Source organism: Acanthochromis polyacanthus, chromosome 11, assembly GCF_021347895.1.
Source record: "Acanthochromis polyacanthus isolate Apoly-LR-REF ecotype Palm Island chromosome 11, KAUST_Apoly_ChrSc, whole genome shotgun sequence".
NCBI lineage: Eukaryota > Metazoa > Chordata > Actinopteri > Pomacentridae > Acanthochromis > Acanthochromis polyacanthus.
In genome coordinates, this window is record NC_067123.1 from 37,150,954 (window position 1) to 37,167,892 (window position 16,939).

Below are 16,939 nucleotides of genomic sequence, written 5' to 3' on the forward strand. Positions count from 1 at the left end.
AGTAATGTTTTCTAGTTAGCCTGCTGACGCCATAATGTCATACAGATGGGTGACAAACTAAACAGAAATGTTCTTGAGCCTCCACAAGCAGCCAGGTTCATTGCATTTCTGCACTGATCCTCCAAGTTTCTGGAGCACCACTGAAGGGATTCAACACCATAGTTCCAAAAGATGTAGCCTCATTTGATGCTCTAATGATGGCGGGAGACAGTGCTGTCCAACACGTCACTCTAAAATCTCCCATTGGTGTCAAATTAGGTCAAAATAAAAGCATTCGCTGACCCTCCGTGCCCTCTGGATGGAAGCGTTTCCATCCTGAACAAGACCACACCCATCAGATAAGACACAACTTTGCACTGATCTCCAATTGAACCCAAACCTTGCCTGCTAATGTCCCACACAGCACGACAAACTCACTGTAGGGGTCAAAGGTTTGGGTTTTTCCTTTAATCTGTCGCCCGTTAACCTCAAACCACAACCTCGAGCCTCATGACCCTCAAGCATAGCTGCGGACTCTTCTTCTTGCAAAACACAAATCACAGAGAATTAATATTTCTGACAGAAAACTGCTCGGCTGTGTGACTCGAACGCGCTGGCAGCACATGAGAGGCACAAACTGGGGCTATTAAATCAAATGTTTCCCAGCAAGCAGGGAAATGGACTGGGCTCGTCGATTTATCAGTTGTCAGGCTTTAACAGCGTGTGACAATAAAACCTGGGAGGAAACCATGGAAGGCGCAATTCCGAGCGGGTTTTGTGATGACCAGCTGGTCCGTCTCTGCATTTCTGGGCTGAGTCGAACCTCCTATCAGCATGACGTGTGACGGCCGGTCCCTGTCTGCCTGCTAGCGTATGTTCCTCCTCGCTAGAGCCAGGAGTATCTGCCTTACAGGGCCTCTGGGAGGTTACCTAATGTTACTGTAGCTATTTGTAGCATTTATAAGCTTCTACGCTGCTCTAGAATGGGAACCCGGTGTCCAGTAAGTATGAAAGCAGCTGTTCGTGAGCGGCCAAAGAACAATACGTTGACCTATGAGTGCTTTTTTCACCTCGTTCATATCAGTTTTATGCAGTGATGGTGCACTGCATGTTGGGATTAAATGTCATTTTAATACAGCAGCATGCTCGAAAGCGCCTTTATTCCCTCCTTTTAAAGCTTTACATGACAGCGGGGTTAAACGGGACATATGGGAAGAAGCACCTTGATGGTATTGGATAAGCTGGAGCCTTGGGGCCAATCAGGGCACATTTTGGACCTTTGCCATCGGTAGCGGCCAGGGTGTGGTGTCCTCTTCCCGAAAAGCTCTGTCACACTCTCTCCGTCACCACTGCCAGAGTTATCCGTCTTGTTCCAGCTCACGCTTTGGTTTCCTGTCTGCGTCACTTAGTTACTTTCCCTTTTTCTTCTATTCACTCGTAGTTCCACACTTCTTTTGTGCTGCCATTTTCATTCACTGGCTCTCTCTGTATCTATCTCCTGCCCCCCGTCTGACTCTCTCATCCAGGCATTACCGTTATTCACCATTTCTGCATCTGCAAATGCACCAAATCTCCATCTCTTTTCAGCCCTGGACCTCGATAACTAACTTCCATCTCCCTCTCCGTCCGTCTCAAGATGGGTTTGAGGTTTTGCTGTGAAATGTGTGGGTGGGGAAAGAAAAGTCTTTTCTGTGCAGAAAAATGATAACCTATCATTTTTCAGTCTTGGTTCTCAGCCTGTCGACATGGATTTGCTCCCAGCAGTGTCACTGAGCGTCTCTAGAAATGTTTTTTATAGTGTCTCGAGGTCTCGGTGGGAGAATGCTTCATGCCAAACCCGGTGGCCTGCCCCCCTCACCATCACACTCCCCAATTTTTTCCTCTTCTCTTCCAGTTTTTCCTAAGCCTCTCACCTTTTCCACGTTGGTTAGAAGGTGAACAGTATTCCGCACACGTTCTTTATCTTTACAGACTCCCTCACTTCCAAAATCCTCCCTTGTTGAAGACAGACGGAGCAATCATGAAATGCTGGTAAGTGGCTCTCTTGCCCCCAGACACCCCCCATCCAGACCACCTGCTTAATAACAAGAGGATATGAATTCACCACTTACACATATTACCTCTCTGGGAGACTTCAGATGACTTTGATACATGAACAAAGTCTACAGAACTCACCAATTTGTGATACAGGAATGAATAACCGCTTTACATAATTCAGAAGAAAGCAGCCTCATATCTTCAGTGTGGAAAATAATTGAATCTGTACTCTGAGTTTGCATTCTTTAGATCAATTTTAGCTGCTTAGTGACCTGCTACAGCAGATGATAAAGCCAACAAAGAAAGGGTTGCGTGAGGGTTTGATTCCCCCAGCTAGAAAGGAAAGCATATTACTGCCAGGAAATGGAAAAATATATAAGAGCAATTATGGTAAACCTAAATTTAAACTTACTACGACCACATTTAAGCTCCTGTCAGACACATTACTGGCTTCCATCATCTGATAAGTGTCTGCCATTCAGGCATATGTCAGCGCTGCATTATTGTTCCTTTTTAATCCTCATTAGGGTCATGGAGAGGCTGGAGTGAAGGCAAGGGACGCCCTGGACAGGTCGCCAGTCTGTCACAGGGCTACATAGAGACAAAGAAGCTCGCTCACATTCTCACCTCTCGCAGTTTAAAATAATCAATTAACCTCAGCATGTTTTTGGACTGTGGGAGGAAGCCGGAGAACCTGGAGGAAAAACCACGCATGCACAGGGAGAACATGCAAACTCCACACAGAAGGACCTCAGGAAGGCCTTCTAGCTGCAAGGCAACAGCGCTAACCACTAGCCACTGAGCAGCCCAGCTTCATCCAGACATACGCATATCACATGTTCTATAAAGTAATTCAGGACACCTATTCCCAGCACTTAATTAAATGCATAAGTGCAAGATATAATTTACTCATTTAGATAAAATCCTTAAGTTGCAAACATTATTCTGATGGGTTGGATGGTTAGAATACTGCTGGTAATTGCATCAACTTAATATTGTGTGCAATTTAAACTCAAATTTCTGCATGATTTGTTTCTAAATGAAATTTTAGTTCTAGTAACTGACTGAAAGTGACTTGACAACTTTATTTTTCCTCATCTGGTGTTGAGGAAGTCCCCTCCTGTAAATGTGGAGGCTGATCAAATATCACAGGATAAGTATTGTCTTTTACAGATACATTTATGAAGTCAATTATCAATAAATGTTTTAAACACTAATGCTTGAACAAACTCTACTCTTCAAAAATTTGGGGTCAGTTAGAAATGTCCTTATTTTTGAAAGAAAAGCTGTTTTTTTTCAATAAAGATTACATTAAAAGAATCAGAAATACAATCTAGACATTGTTAATGTGATAAATGACTATTCTAGCTGAAACAGCTGATTTTTAATGGAATATCTCCATAGGGGTACAGAGGAACATTTCCTGTGTTCTAATGCTACATTGTGTTAGCTAATGGTGTTGAAAGGCTCATTAATGATTAGAAAAACCTTGTGGAGTTATGTTAGCACATTGATAAAAGTGTGAGTTTTCATGGAAAACATAAAATTACTTGGATGACCTTTGGAAGTCCATGGGATATATTTTGTATACATTTTTATCAAAAATTTTTAAAAAAAATTATGTTCATTATTTAGTGTCTTTACAAATTTCATAATTATTTATTATGGAAACAGTCACATTAATTAAAAATGACTGGATATCATTAAGAAGTCAACTAGCTGAACAATAATAAAATGAGATCATTCAAAAATTGTTTTGATTGTGTTCTTTTTATTAAGTTGAGATAATCATGACAGATATTTCTTTTCTTTTTTTTGGCAATATATCAAATTTTATGTGGATAATAAGAAAGCGTATATGTGTCTGAGAAATCCCTTTCAACTAAGTTCCCCATCACAAAAACACCTCTCAAGGAAGTGTGTTAATTCCAGATCACATGACCTGCTCCACATGATGTCATTTCCTCCTGAAGAAAAGACTGGACAGACTCCAAGGTATGCTGTTTCTCCTCTTTCTTAGTTATGTAATATAAGGTAGTGGATTTATGGCATCTAAGCAATGATACTACAATATCTTTACAAATAACTTTCAATTTAAATTTTACTCTATTGTATATATAATATTTAGAAGAATCTTTGTGTAAAAATGCCATGTGGTGTTTGATTTTATGCGGCCATGTTGATTTTAGGCCTGAAAACAGCAAAAATGTCGACTATGTAACAAAAAGTCCTGCAATCATATATTGACCCTTGTAATGATAATTTGTCAACTATAGCAACAAAAAATGGGCTTTTATAGTTACTTATCTACCTTGTTGCCATGTTTCTGTAGTCACTTTAATGATTATGAAACATCCAGTGGATTCACGTAAAGGAGTGCTTGTCTGAAAGAGACTTTAGATTGATTTTAGTCCTGTGTGAAAAACTTGCGATGGACCGTGCCAAAACAAATTACTATCATCAGGGAAAAGTAGCTGGAATCGACTCAACTTACGAAGCAACATGACATCAGCCAGTGAGACGCTGTAATAGTAATGCTGTTTTTATAGGGTTTGGAATCTGCACGATAGATAAAATGGTGTGCATTGTAACCCACTGTGCAGCACTCAGGTGTCTGAGAAGACGTCTTAGATCTGTGCTAAAAAACTAATTATCTGGAGAGTACTTTATCTTTTCTCATGCATAACTTTTAATCAATGTTTACTTTCCCTGTTAGAAATAGTCCTCTATACAGAGAGTATGCCTCCACTGCAGTCAACATTAATTACATTTTTAAAAAAAGGAATGTATACCTGCTTACAGCGCTTTGTGGGGCTCTTTTCCCAAGAAAGCTTATTGTAGAAGAGCAACAAAAGAACTCAAACCGCATGAGTTCAGACCAGCAACAGAGGATAATCATCTCTCAATTTGGCTTTATTCCTTCCCATCATCTGGAAGCTGAAGAGCTCAGGTAACAATTCAAGGCCTGTTCCTGCTATTCTTCTGAAATGATTCCCCCTAATAACAGCTCTCAAAGTTGACAAAGCTGAATCTTTAAGAAGCCGATTGAAATGCAAAGGCGGCTCTCGGCAGCTTTCTCACGAGAGGAGCAAACCTCTCGCCTCAGAGCACCAGAAGCATGCAGAGATACTGAATGACTGTGTAATCATTAATATGGATTGTGCTCAGTGTTTCGTGTTACTGTACTCTATCTGGTGAATCCTGCCACTCAGCCGGCAAACAACAGCAGCGGTGACGGGATGGTCGCTGAAAATGGCACGCATGGAATTTTAAAAAAGAGAAAAGGCTAGAGTATTTAAGATCATTTGTGGTGGCTTTCATAAACATCTCTGTCTCAGCATCAGATTACTCCTACTTAGACTTGCTGTTATGTAAATGCTAAAATCTGCGATCAAGCTTTAGTATTCTACATTTTGAAGTAAGGGATTAAAAAGAGGCAAAATAAAAAAGAAAAAGCTTGTACGATTCATATAGTTCATGTACTGTACACGACCTATGAAACGGTTGGCCTAATCTGATGTATACTTCTGTCTGCTGTGAAAGGATTTCACAGACGAACGTGTTCAAAGTTAGATTTGTGGGCGGACGAAGACAAAGAAAAGTGATTAACTATTTCAGATGTGGCTACGAGTAAGAACATAACTGCCTACAGAGGGAAGCCTTTGGTGTAATTGCCAAAGTAGAAGATTTTCTGGTAAATAACAGGTTGTCTTTCATCCAGTCTGCTCTAGCAACAGCTTGCAGACATTCATGGAGTAGAGGGGGGGGAGGTTGACGTAGCAAGGCATGATGGGGCTGCAGCCAAACGGCACAACAGGCAGCGCTTGCACACGGAGAACTGCCAACTCTTTTGCATTTGTTCAGAAGTTATGGGAGCTTTTGAAGCCCTATAATGATGCCTTTGGCCTGGCTATGCTTTGTTTGTGCACAGCAGGGACTAGCTGAAAATGAGCATAGGCAGCCTTTAAGGGCTCACACAAAAGAAGTGTAACTGCCAACATCGCATTACTACATGGCTACATACTTAGCGTACATTTTCTGACTTCTGAAACAAACCTCTGTGGGGGGAAAGAAAGGGAAATGCTGCATAATGTATATTTCACGTCGTTAACTACAAAACGAGACAAAAGAGATCTGTCTCGTGCACAGAGGAAGGCATTGAACAGTTGACATAAACCCTCAGGCCATGTGCTTGGAGTAGGAATGCATCGTAGACGCGAGCGCACACCTCCTGGTTCCCGACCCACAAACACACATCCGCTTGAAGAAAATAGATTCTTGTTTAATTCATTCTCGGCAATCCCCCTTCAGGGCACAAGTCTGAAACTGGACAGTGGAATGTACGCTTATTCACAGATAAAAATCTAGTCCATCTACACTGACAAGCGACAAACTCCAGACACAAAACAAGGTCCAGCCTGTGTGGGACTGTTACAGAGCTGATTGATAGCATCCCAGAATTCTCAGTGGAAACAGTCTTTAGTCAGGCTGTTGCAATGTGACCTTCTGGTGTCATTCGCTGGCATTTCAGCAAACAGCAGCTGGTTACAGATGACGTTTTAGCATCACAGTGACAATAACTCTGCTGCGTGTAGTTTTCGAGCAAAGACAGCGCTGCTTGTGTTCACTGCTTTGCTTTTTTATGCAGTTTAAAATGTGCTAAATATCTTAAACTGAACAAAAATACAAACACAGCATGCAGATGGTTCTGTTTTGTGACGTCAAGAAAAGTTAAAAATCTCATTTTAGTCATTCTGGTAAAATTTAGCCAATTATATCAATATGTGTGTAGAATATAGTGGGCAATTGGTTGTTTCATTTGTAGAGCTCCCATGTGTAAATGACAAATATTTATTTCCATATATCAAACAGACTTGGTAGAATGTAATCAAATATGACATGTTGGGTTCATATTTTTAGTACAGTATAACCCAGTTACCTTAAAAAAAGGTTGTATCTGAATTAATATTTTTTTTAAAGGTTGACATTGTTGCTTTTTATGAATAGCCCAAAAAAAACATCCATCAAATCTTTTATGTCTCATTTTTTTAGCAAGTCTCAACAGTATGCACTAAACAAAACAGAATACCGATTAATACAATTTATGATTTATATTCACATCTTGTCTGCTGCAAACATTCAACACAGTGTCAGTTCAGAGTCCAGTTTCCTCAGCACCTAAACAAAACACGCCAGTAACACAGTGGTCCTTGTTTTCCTTCTCAGTCTCAAAAGTGTCTCTTCAGCTCTACATCTTCAATCCCTTTTTCCTCAGGTCCTCTTTGGCTTCTTTTATCTGCTCCTGTAGCTCCTTTGCCGCCTCCTCGCAGTCATTAAAGGTGGCCACCCGGTACCCTACCGTGGCCAGGGAGTAGCAGCCAAACGACACCAGCAGGTAGAGAGGCATCGGCCAGGCCACCTCTCTGTACGGCTGCGGCAGCTTCAGGTCCAACAGGTCGAAGGAGACCAAAGCCCAGCCGGCGACCACCAGCGACACACCGAACAGCCACTGCAGAAGTTTAGTCATGATGAAAGCCGCCCAAAGGAGTCCAGGTGAGCCGCCAGAGAAAACACCTGACAGAGAAACACATCAGTTTACCTGCTACTCATCCAATTAGCTTTAGCTTAGCTTTAGCACACTCCTAAAGTGTTTGCTACTGAGCTACAACAAGAAGAAAAACGGTAGTTGGGTAATAATGACAAAACAGCCGCACAAAAGGAACAATTTCGGTTAAATTAACTGTCTGTTTAAGAAGAATTTATTTCAGTAAACGTTTAAACGAAATAATCCGACATGTTTACCTCGTCTCAAACGCCACCTCAGCCCTGCGCAGCTTAATGACGTCGCAAACCGTGAGGCGTCATGGGAAATGTAGTTACTGTAATGTTACTGCTCACCTCTTCTGAAACATAAGCATTTTCCGGTAAGTTTTAGCTCCTGTCTCAAATTTTACTCACTATTTGTGCGTTTTTCAATGCAGTACAAAGTCCTGAACCTCCATAGAAGCAGCAAAGCCGTGACTAGAAGTAGAGAGAACTCAAAAATGCATTTAAATACCACAAATCTTATAAAAGGAAAGATTGTTTCTTTCACTACCTATTGTATAAAAATGGAAAGAACCTGGGAACCATCATGGACAAATTTTTGCTAAGTGCCTAAAGTTTTACCAACGTACTATAGATACTTGACTATTTACAATTGTAATTTGTTGCCATTATTGTCCGTCTTCTCTGTCTAAACAAAACCTGTAGTTTAGCCAAGAAAATGCCTTAAATTATATCACGTGACTGTAGACTGCAACTGAGCCACTGATGTCTGAGAATTTGTGCTGTGGAGGGCAGATTGTTTTTAGTTTTTTAAAGAATCTTGTTAGAGCAAATTATTTATTTATAGGATTTTTTAAAATATTTTTATTTTCTGTCATGATTTTAAGCCTCGATGTGGTTGAATTTTCCAGTGAAGGGAATGTTACTAAGTTGAAAATCTGACAGTTATTTCAGATAAATGAAGTAATTTTGATGATTTTTAAATATAATCTTGCCTTTTTGGGCTCATTCGGTTAAATTCCAAGAAACCAAATTAATTCTTGGTGTAAAAAATATTTCAGTATTTCACCTTCCCATTTGTTTCTTTTGCTGTGTATAATGTTTTTGTGTGCAAACCCTGCACTATTATTTATACATATATATATATATATATATATATAATTTATATAATGTTTACACATTAAATTCATATTAAACTCTGTAATTCCTGTCTGGATGTAGTTATCGACCACTAGAGGACTAAGACAGCAGTGAGATGACAGTGATCAGTAGAGATTAATTATTCCAGCCCCTCGTGTTTTTTTTATATCCTCCATAAATCTCAATGTTGTTGCTGTCTACGTTTTTCATTAAAACACTTCACTGGCCTGTCGTCTGATTTATTAACAGCATCAGTGTCCTGTCAACCGAGAGAGAGAAAACAATTAGTTTCAACGAAGTCTTTAATGAGACCTCCAGTAAGGCTTTTAACACACATTAGACCTCCAACTCTTTTTCTGTGTCATCCTCTTCATTTAGGAAAGCCATTTTGAAAATTAGATTACCATTAGCACTAGCTAAAAGCCATCCATAAATACTAATGCTTTTCCAAAGTGAGGAATCCAACAACAATTTCATTAGGGGACCTCCGGGAGCCCACTGGTGTTGGATCTCAGCGCCTGTTTAGGTGCTGTGGGGCTCGTCTGTTGGTTCAGGGCGCTGAACTGTCCAGGTGCAGAGGGTGCACATCTCTCCAGGGTGAAATCAGGGAGTGGGAGGAGATGTAAACATCATTCACTTAGCTGTGGGAGAGGGATACACTAAAGAGCCACTGAGAAATAAACATCATTCTTTGGGGAAAAATGGAGAGTTATTCTTAGGATGGTGGTGTTTATGTTTGTCTGCATCAGTGTTAATAGTGTGAGTGACGATCTGCGCGTCTGCCAGAGGGCTGAAGCCAGCTTCTTCTGTTTACGGACACTGTAATCTGCAAGACCATGGGCTGTGTAAAGTTTTTCAAATAGCCGAAATCGACAATTATATTTTCAAGTTTGCACTGTCGAGCATTTCGTCTCAAGAATGGGTTTGCACATTTGTAAAACAGCCTCAACATACGCTATTATTTGTCGCTTATCGAATCTCATTTTCCTAACAAGGAGCTGCAGCACATAGAGATGTGACTGATGATTATTTCATTAACTGCCTTATTAAGCTTTTAATGACTTAATTATTGGAATCACCAAATCATATCGGTGCACAATGACATCTTCACATTTCCAAAAATACAAATACAGGAAGTGTCTGTAGATTCCCAGTCATCAAGGACATGGCAGTTCTAGCAGCTCCAGGAAAAAGCAACTGGATTTATGAGGTAGGTTCCTAAAAGATAACCTAACACATGAAAGAAGTACTTATAGAAAAGCAGCGGATCTTAACATGAAAGTTGACAATGTGTGTCATATTTTGTTTGACAAATGACTTATTTTATGATTGATTATCAACACACCTATGATCCTGATTAATAATGTCTATAAATTAGTGCTGTGAAACAGTAAAATGTTTTAATCGTATTAATCGGAAGGTTGCTGTGGATTAGTTTTGAGTAATCACGATTGACTATAATTAATTTTTAATCTATATTAATTGCGATTCACTTTTCATGAGCAAACAGACTGAAGAAAGAAGGGATATATATATATATATATATATATATATATATATACAAACAAATATTAGGATTAAGAATCTACAACAATATTAAGTATGCAGATTTACCATACCAATTTAAATATTGGAGGAAATTTACCTGCCTAATTTAAAATTTGTAATTGAAATGACTTTGTAGAATTTTGCTTGGCTAATGTAAAGGGTGAGACCCCACAAATTGTGTTGTATAAATTTATCACAGTACTTTAAACATTGTGTGTAGGGCCATACAATAATATGAAAAACACAAGTGTATTTTTCTCAATTAAGTAATTAGAATAGCACCTTACAAATTAATTTATATTGTATAAATTTACCTGACTGACATAATATATTCTATAGATTACAAATGTACCTCACCAATTTAAATATTAAGGTTAGGACCCTAAAATGTTTTCTAAAATACAAATTTAAAGATCAAGACACCACAAAAGTATTAATTATAGAAATGTAACTTCAGGGATTTTGAGTCATTCTGTGATGCAGATGGGTTAATAGTGTTGAAATGTTTAATTAGATTACTCATGATGATGGATTAATCCACGTTAACGCGTTAATTTTGACACCTCTACTATAAACATTATAGTAATGATATGTGAAGACTCCAATAAATGCAAAAAAGCTTCATTATCAAATGCGTAAGGGTCACTCAAGGTCAGGTTGCCACAATAGCCTGAAAGCAGCTGGGGTTGCCCGTGACAACGCTGCATCATTACGTACATGGTAGTGTGTGTTGCGTCCTGCCTGGCCTGCATCGGTATGAGCAGCAGTGCGAGGCAGTGTGTGACGCTCAGTGGGAACGGTGGAGCTGGCTTTTCTCAGTGTATCTCCCTGCCAGCTCCTGTTCCGTTCCAGTACTCAGGAAACCTGCGCTCCAGCCGAGAAGGCCTGGCAGACACAACACAACAGCCTGCGAGCAGGAGGGGCCTGAAACCGAGAGAATGAGGGAGAAAAAGAGGGGGAAACAAAAAGAGGGAAAAGGGGGACAGGGATGTAGGGTACCAGAGTAGGAGAGAGAAAGATGGGTAGTAATTTTTGATAAAGAACCAGAGAGGAGAGAGAGGAGAGGAGGGGGGGAGGATTTCATAGCTGACAGGACAAGAGAGGGAAAGCTGAGAGGAGCAGGAATGAAAAGAAGCGGTGGCCAAGTATGTGGACGAAAGAGGAGAGGGTGAGGGAGGGAGCAGACAGCGGGGGTGAAATCAGGGGCTTTGCAGGTGCAGCTTGAACAACCAGTGACCTTAATGGTGCATTAAATCCAGCTGTTGCTTATCCAGAGTTTTTCTTCAATCCCCCCTAACACCTTCAGCTGCACAACGGGCCGCAGGCAGCACCTTGGTTCCCACACCGGGGGAGCGAACGTGGAGAAAATGGCAGTGTTCGGTGGAGGGAATGAGGAAAATAAATTCAAAAAGACAGCGTGCGAGAGGGGACTGGCAGAGACGGAGTGATGGCGGAGGAGATACTTGAGCCTCAAGTGCAGAAATGGGAGTGACTGTGTGACTCCAGCCAGAGAGCAAAGATAAGAGGCATAGATAAAACAGGAAAAGTGGTAATGCAGAGTGGTGTTGACTCTATCTCTCTGGCTTTGTCAATATTAGTAGAGCGAAAGGTCCAGATAAGAATGTGTGCTACTAAAGAGCTATACGGGGATCAAGATTTGGCTCGATAATAATTGTGTAATATCTCAAGTGTGTGAAGCAAGAGCTGGAGAGGCAAAGAAAACCAGACAGAAGGAGAGAGAGAGTGTGTGTGTGTGTGTGTGTGCTGTCAAATGCTGTTTAAGATAACAATAGAGCTGGGATTCAAAAACAGGAACCCTCTGTTTCCTGAGCTGGAGACCGTAGCTGTGTGTTCTGTTGTCATTAGATGTGAGTTCAGATGTGTTTGTAAAAAAGGAAAGAGTGACTTAGTGTGCGTCACCGTGTGCACGCTGGGATGTGAAGTGATAAGTGGGAAGTGATACGTGTCCCAGACCCCAAACACAAAGACAGAGTGTTTTAAAAGTGTAGTTTTTTTTTGAGGAAATTTTGAGCTCAAACACACCATCTTAACCCGAGTGAGCCTCATCAGCAAACCTCCAGGACTAAACATGAACTAAATCAGTTTACAGTAGGCTCTGTTGATAGAAGGTGAAGCGTTTTGTTGGAGCAGCACGTTCTGTTTCTTCTGTTTCTATTTCTGGCTAGATTCAAATGTGATTTGGCTATTAAAAAAAGCATTTACTGCTAACATCAACCTTTATTTTTTTTTGTTTTTTTTACTAATTTTGAGGAGCACAGTGAGACAAAGACCTAATGGACTTGTTGTATTTTGCACTATACACACAGTTAAAAATTTCTAATTCAGGAGACCTTTATGAAATGCAAGCAAGAAAAAAACGTATCATTTTACAAAAGGCAAGTCCTTGTTTTACAGTGTTTGACCATAAAATTACAATATTTTTACAGTATGTAAAACACTGAAAGTTATTTTACATATATTTACAGATATTAGTTACTTTGCTTTCCATTTTCCAGCAGCTCCAGTAATCCATTGTCACCATTTCTTTCTGTGTATTAAGCATCAAAAACCCTGTATTTAGACGATTGGTTCACTTTAAACATGCTCCTTTACACACATCCAGCACTGTACAAAGCAGTTAAACATTCACTTTCCTTTCTTGAACCTGTTGCCCTTGTTTTTCGTGTACTTTGATAGGAAAGACATGGAAAAAAACCCAGTTAAATTCCTCATGTGTGTTCTCATACTTGGCCGATAACACTGATTCTGATTCAGATCGTATTCCGAGTTTGTTGGATGACTTTGCCAGTTTAAGGAGAGGCCTCTCAGACAGTTGAGGTGACCACGAGTCAAAGCAGATGCATCGGGGTGGAGAACCCGTTGATGCTTCTCATCAGGGGTCCCGCATTCAAAGCAGGGCCCCTGAAAGCTCTGACACTGATAAGCTCATAAATATCCTCGAGTCAAGATCATTTAGGGACGGTGAGAGTCTGCATTAAACTGCTGTGATAATAGTTCTGGGACTCGTGCTGCTTCAGGCCTCCTTTGCAGAAGTCTGCTCAAGTGGGTGTCAGGTCAGACTGTGGTCAAGTGTGACCAGCCTTAACCATGTGAGAATAGCACTTGTCCTGCCCCCGGGTGCCCTGCGTAAAGACACACACCTGTTTCAGCTGCTGCTGTGACGGCTGCAGTGGAATGGAGGAGGAATGCGCCTCCTTCGTCCCCTCGGTCCTGCCTCTTTACGCTCTCAGTGATGTCCTAATGAATCTCATCACACGGCCTGTGTTTGTCCCACTAGTGCTTTGTTTGTTGACCTTTATAAGACGTCATTACTTATTATCTTCACGAGTTGTGTAATTCTGCCCCATAACGCAACCCCCTCGACCGCATCCACGGCTCACAATATGTGTGTGCGTGTCTGATCAAATGCTTCTTGTCAGTGTAACAGCCATTAACAATGAACAACGGGCATAAGCCTGATGATGTCTCCCTCCTCCCTCCGTCCATTCTCTCCTCTCACCCTGAAACACAATGTCCTTTAGCATTACCGTTATTGACAGTGGAACTAATTGGCACATGGTTATGAACGTTCCCCCCGGGCCTTTTTAAATTGGACTGCACAATTTCCTTCAACATCTGATAGTCGAGTCTGCACATGGGACCTGAGGAGGTATCGATTATAAATGTATTAATGTGGGTCAGTGCTGCGAACACAGCAAGGGGCGGATGATGAAGGGCTACATGTCTAGACTGAAATAAACTGACCTCGTCTTGCATAATGGATGGTAATTGGAGGAAGAGAGAATTCTGTCAAGCAGTCTTACCTGCTCACTATATTGTTTTCTTCTGATGGAGTTCATGTGCACAGGTCTCAGGAAGATGCTTTGGTGTAGGTGAATTGAATCTGACTGCTAGTGGTACATAGCTAACATATAGTTGTCCACATTGATTTCAGTGTGGAAAGTTGTATCAGTGATGTACAGAGGCAGCTATAGATAAACCAGAGCATGTATAGATAGCCAAACGTGCCAAACTGAACACGGAGTTACATGCAAAAACTCATGAAATCTATCTGATGGATGCAAGCATCACTGACTGCATTCAAGATTCTTGCCTTTGGTGTCTCATTATGCAAATAATGTCCTTTCTTGTTCCACCAGATTAGGTCTGGCGTTCAGAGTCCTTTTGCTTTGCGTGATCAGAGAAATCACATGGATTCAGTCATTATAACTCAGATCCATACAGCATTGATTCATTCTACAGAGTAATTACACATCTAAGCAGGCTGCAGAGTGAACGTAGCATCAGTCGTTTGAAAGGTGCAGAAATGTATTTGGGTCAAAATGTAATTGTGGGACTTTTTCTATCATAGTTGACATTTTTTGCTGTTTTCAGGCCTAAAACCAACATGACTGCCTATAACCGAACACCACATGGCATTTTTACACAAAGATTCTTCTAAGTATTATATATACAATTGAGTAAAATTGAAGTTGAAAGTTATGCATAAAGATATTGTATTAACACTGCTGGCATGCCATAAATCCACTACTTTATATTACATAACTGAGAAAGAGCATACCTTGGAGTCGTCCAGTCTTTTCTTCAGGAGGAAATGACATCATGTGGAGCAGGTCATGTGATCTGGAATTAACACACTTCCTTGAAAGTGATTTCTCGGACACAAATACAATTAGTTATTTTCCATGTCAAATTTGACATATTGTCAAAGAAGAAATATCTGTCATGATTATCTCAACTTAATAAAAAGAACACAATCAAAGCTATTTTTGAATCAGCTCATTTTATTATTGTTTAGCTCATTAGAAGGTGGTTGTTGTTAAATTGTGACGGTTATTTAGTTGACATTTTAGTGATATCCAGTCATTTTTAATTAATAAATGATTGTTTCCATAATAAATAATGATGGAATTTATAAAGACCTGATCATAATGAACATAAAAACATTAATTTTGTTACATTCAATAAAAATATATGCAAGATATATCTCATGGGTTTCAAAAGTCCCCCCTCAATTATATATTGACCCATTTATTTTACAAGTACTCATCAGGTTTAGATTAGAATCCACTTTGTAAATTCGGGGACACCATTTGTGACTTCACGCTGACATGCTGAAGGTCAAGGATTACAAATTTGTGGTGGGCAGTGGGCAATACCCGGAAAGCTGATTGTGGCTACCACAGGCGGGCGTGGCTGTCTGTCATTACCCATAAATGAAGTTGATTAGACCAGACTGTGTCTCCCGTCTATCTTGGACACTTGCCACATTGCCCCGCTCAAACACCGCGACTGCTTGACCTCGCAGAAATCTGACCCCGAGGCTCCTGGCGGCTCCTCGAGGCACCTGTCAACCTTTCACCTCTTCACGGGGTGAGCATCTGGACACTGAGGAGGGACAGACATGGAGGTCGGGGTGGGCTGTGGCGAGGTATTGACTCGGTAACAGATAGGACTGAGGAGTCATTAGACTTCAGAGAGGTGGTCCGACTGCTTTTTCTCTGTTTCCCAGATCAAACACCGTCTACCCCGCCTCCATTTCATGTCCTGTGTATGTCTCTCGGTGTCAGTTACCTCTCGGTGTCTGCCTGTTTTTCTTCTGTTTTCTGTCTTTATTTCCCTCCGTCTTTTCTCCTCTCTGTAACAGTGCACACTGATCACGCAGGCCGTGATGTATGCACAGCTGGTCTTGACAGAGCCGTCCAGGAAGCGTGTGGTTTACGGATCCCCTGTTGACACACTCATTTGACTTGCCTTTTACTTTTTCGGAGACCTGGAATTTTTACTGTGCAGGGGATATTGAGGTCCGACTCAGCAAGTTTGACCGCGGTGGAAAAACCGCTCAAAAAGTGCCGCATCCTGACTGACTGACGGACTCGCTGAGCGGATCTGTCACAAGGTGCATAAAGCTCAGTCCAGAATCATGGTTTCTAACCATGCATGCAACGGTCCCACACCTGCTCACACCATTTGTTGCAAAGAATTTAGTATCGTTAGTCTCGCTAAAACGCTATCCCACACCTTGGTTTTATGGAAACAGTAATATCCAAGTTGTTAAGTTAAAGGCCGAGTGTACAGACATATATCCCAAAGCTACGCCTTTGGGCCAAAAGCTGTGTAATGTAGCTCGGTCCGCTTCACTCACTTGATTCAAAAGACAGAATTTTATAGGTTGAAACCAGTGAACCAGGACGAGACATTCTTTGTTTGAGTCTGTAGTTAAAGAAATAGTTCTGGCAAAATTTACTTTCTTGGCAGAAGTTAGATTAAAAGATTAATGCCACTGTCTTGGCGTAAAGAATGGAAAGAGGAGGAAGCAGCCTGTTGTGCATTTAACAGCCAGACTTCACTGGAAAAAATGCCCCTCTCAAAACAGGAAAAAAAACTTATTTCAAGGAACTTTTACCATGAATTAAGTGGGAAAAAAAACTGCCGATAGATCAAGTGAAAAATGTCTTGGTAAGATTTCTTGAAGCAAGATATGATATTTAGAATATTGAGATCTTAAAATTAGCTGGGAAAACTTATTTTACGCTATATTTTACAAGGATTTCAAGCTTAGGTGTCTTAACCCTTTCAAGGCCATGTTTCTGGAGAAGTACATATACTAAAACATATAATAAAACCACCTAATCCATAAAAATATCAATCAAGTCTTGCGAGGTGT

The 16,939-nt window shown here is 40.7% G+C and overlaps 1 protein-coding gene across 1 annotated transcript; it reads right to left on the reverse strand.

The window, feature by feature from the left end:
• Positions 1 to 6,277: 6,277 nt before the first annotated feature.
• Positions 6,278 to 7,905, reverse strand: dpm3 (dolichyl-phosphate mannosyltransferase subunit 3, regulatory). Its single transcript, XM_022200078.2, has 2 exons — positions 7,819 to 7,905; positions 6,278 to 7,590 (listed from the first exon to the last, which is right to left on the reverse strand). The coding sequence occupies exon 2, from the start codon at positions 7,541 to 7,543 to the stop codon at positions 7,265 to 7,267; it is 279 nt and encodes a 92-aa protein (XP_022055770.1). The 5' UTR covers positions 7,544 to 7,590; positions 7,819 to 7,905; the 3' UTR covers positions 6,278 to 7,264.
• Between the last annotated feature and the right edge of the window lie 9,034 nt (positions 7,906 to 16,939).

Excerpts from the sequence above, each read along its gene's own strand:
- dpm3 (XM_022200078.2), bottom strand. The coding sequence starts at position 7,543 with ATGACTAAACTTCTGCAGTGGCTGTTCGGTGTGTCGCTGGTGGTCGCC.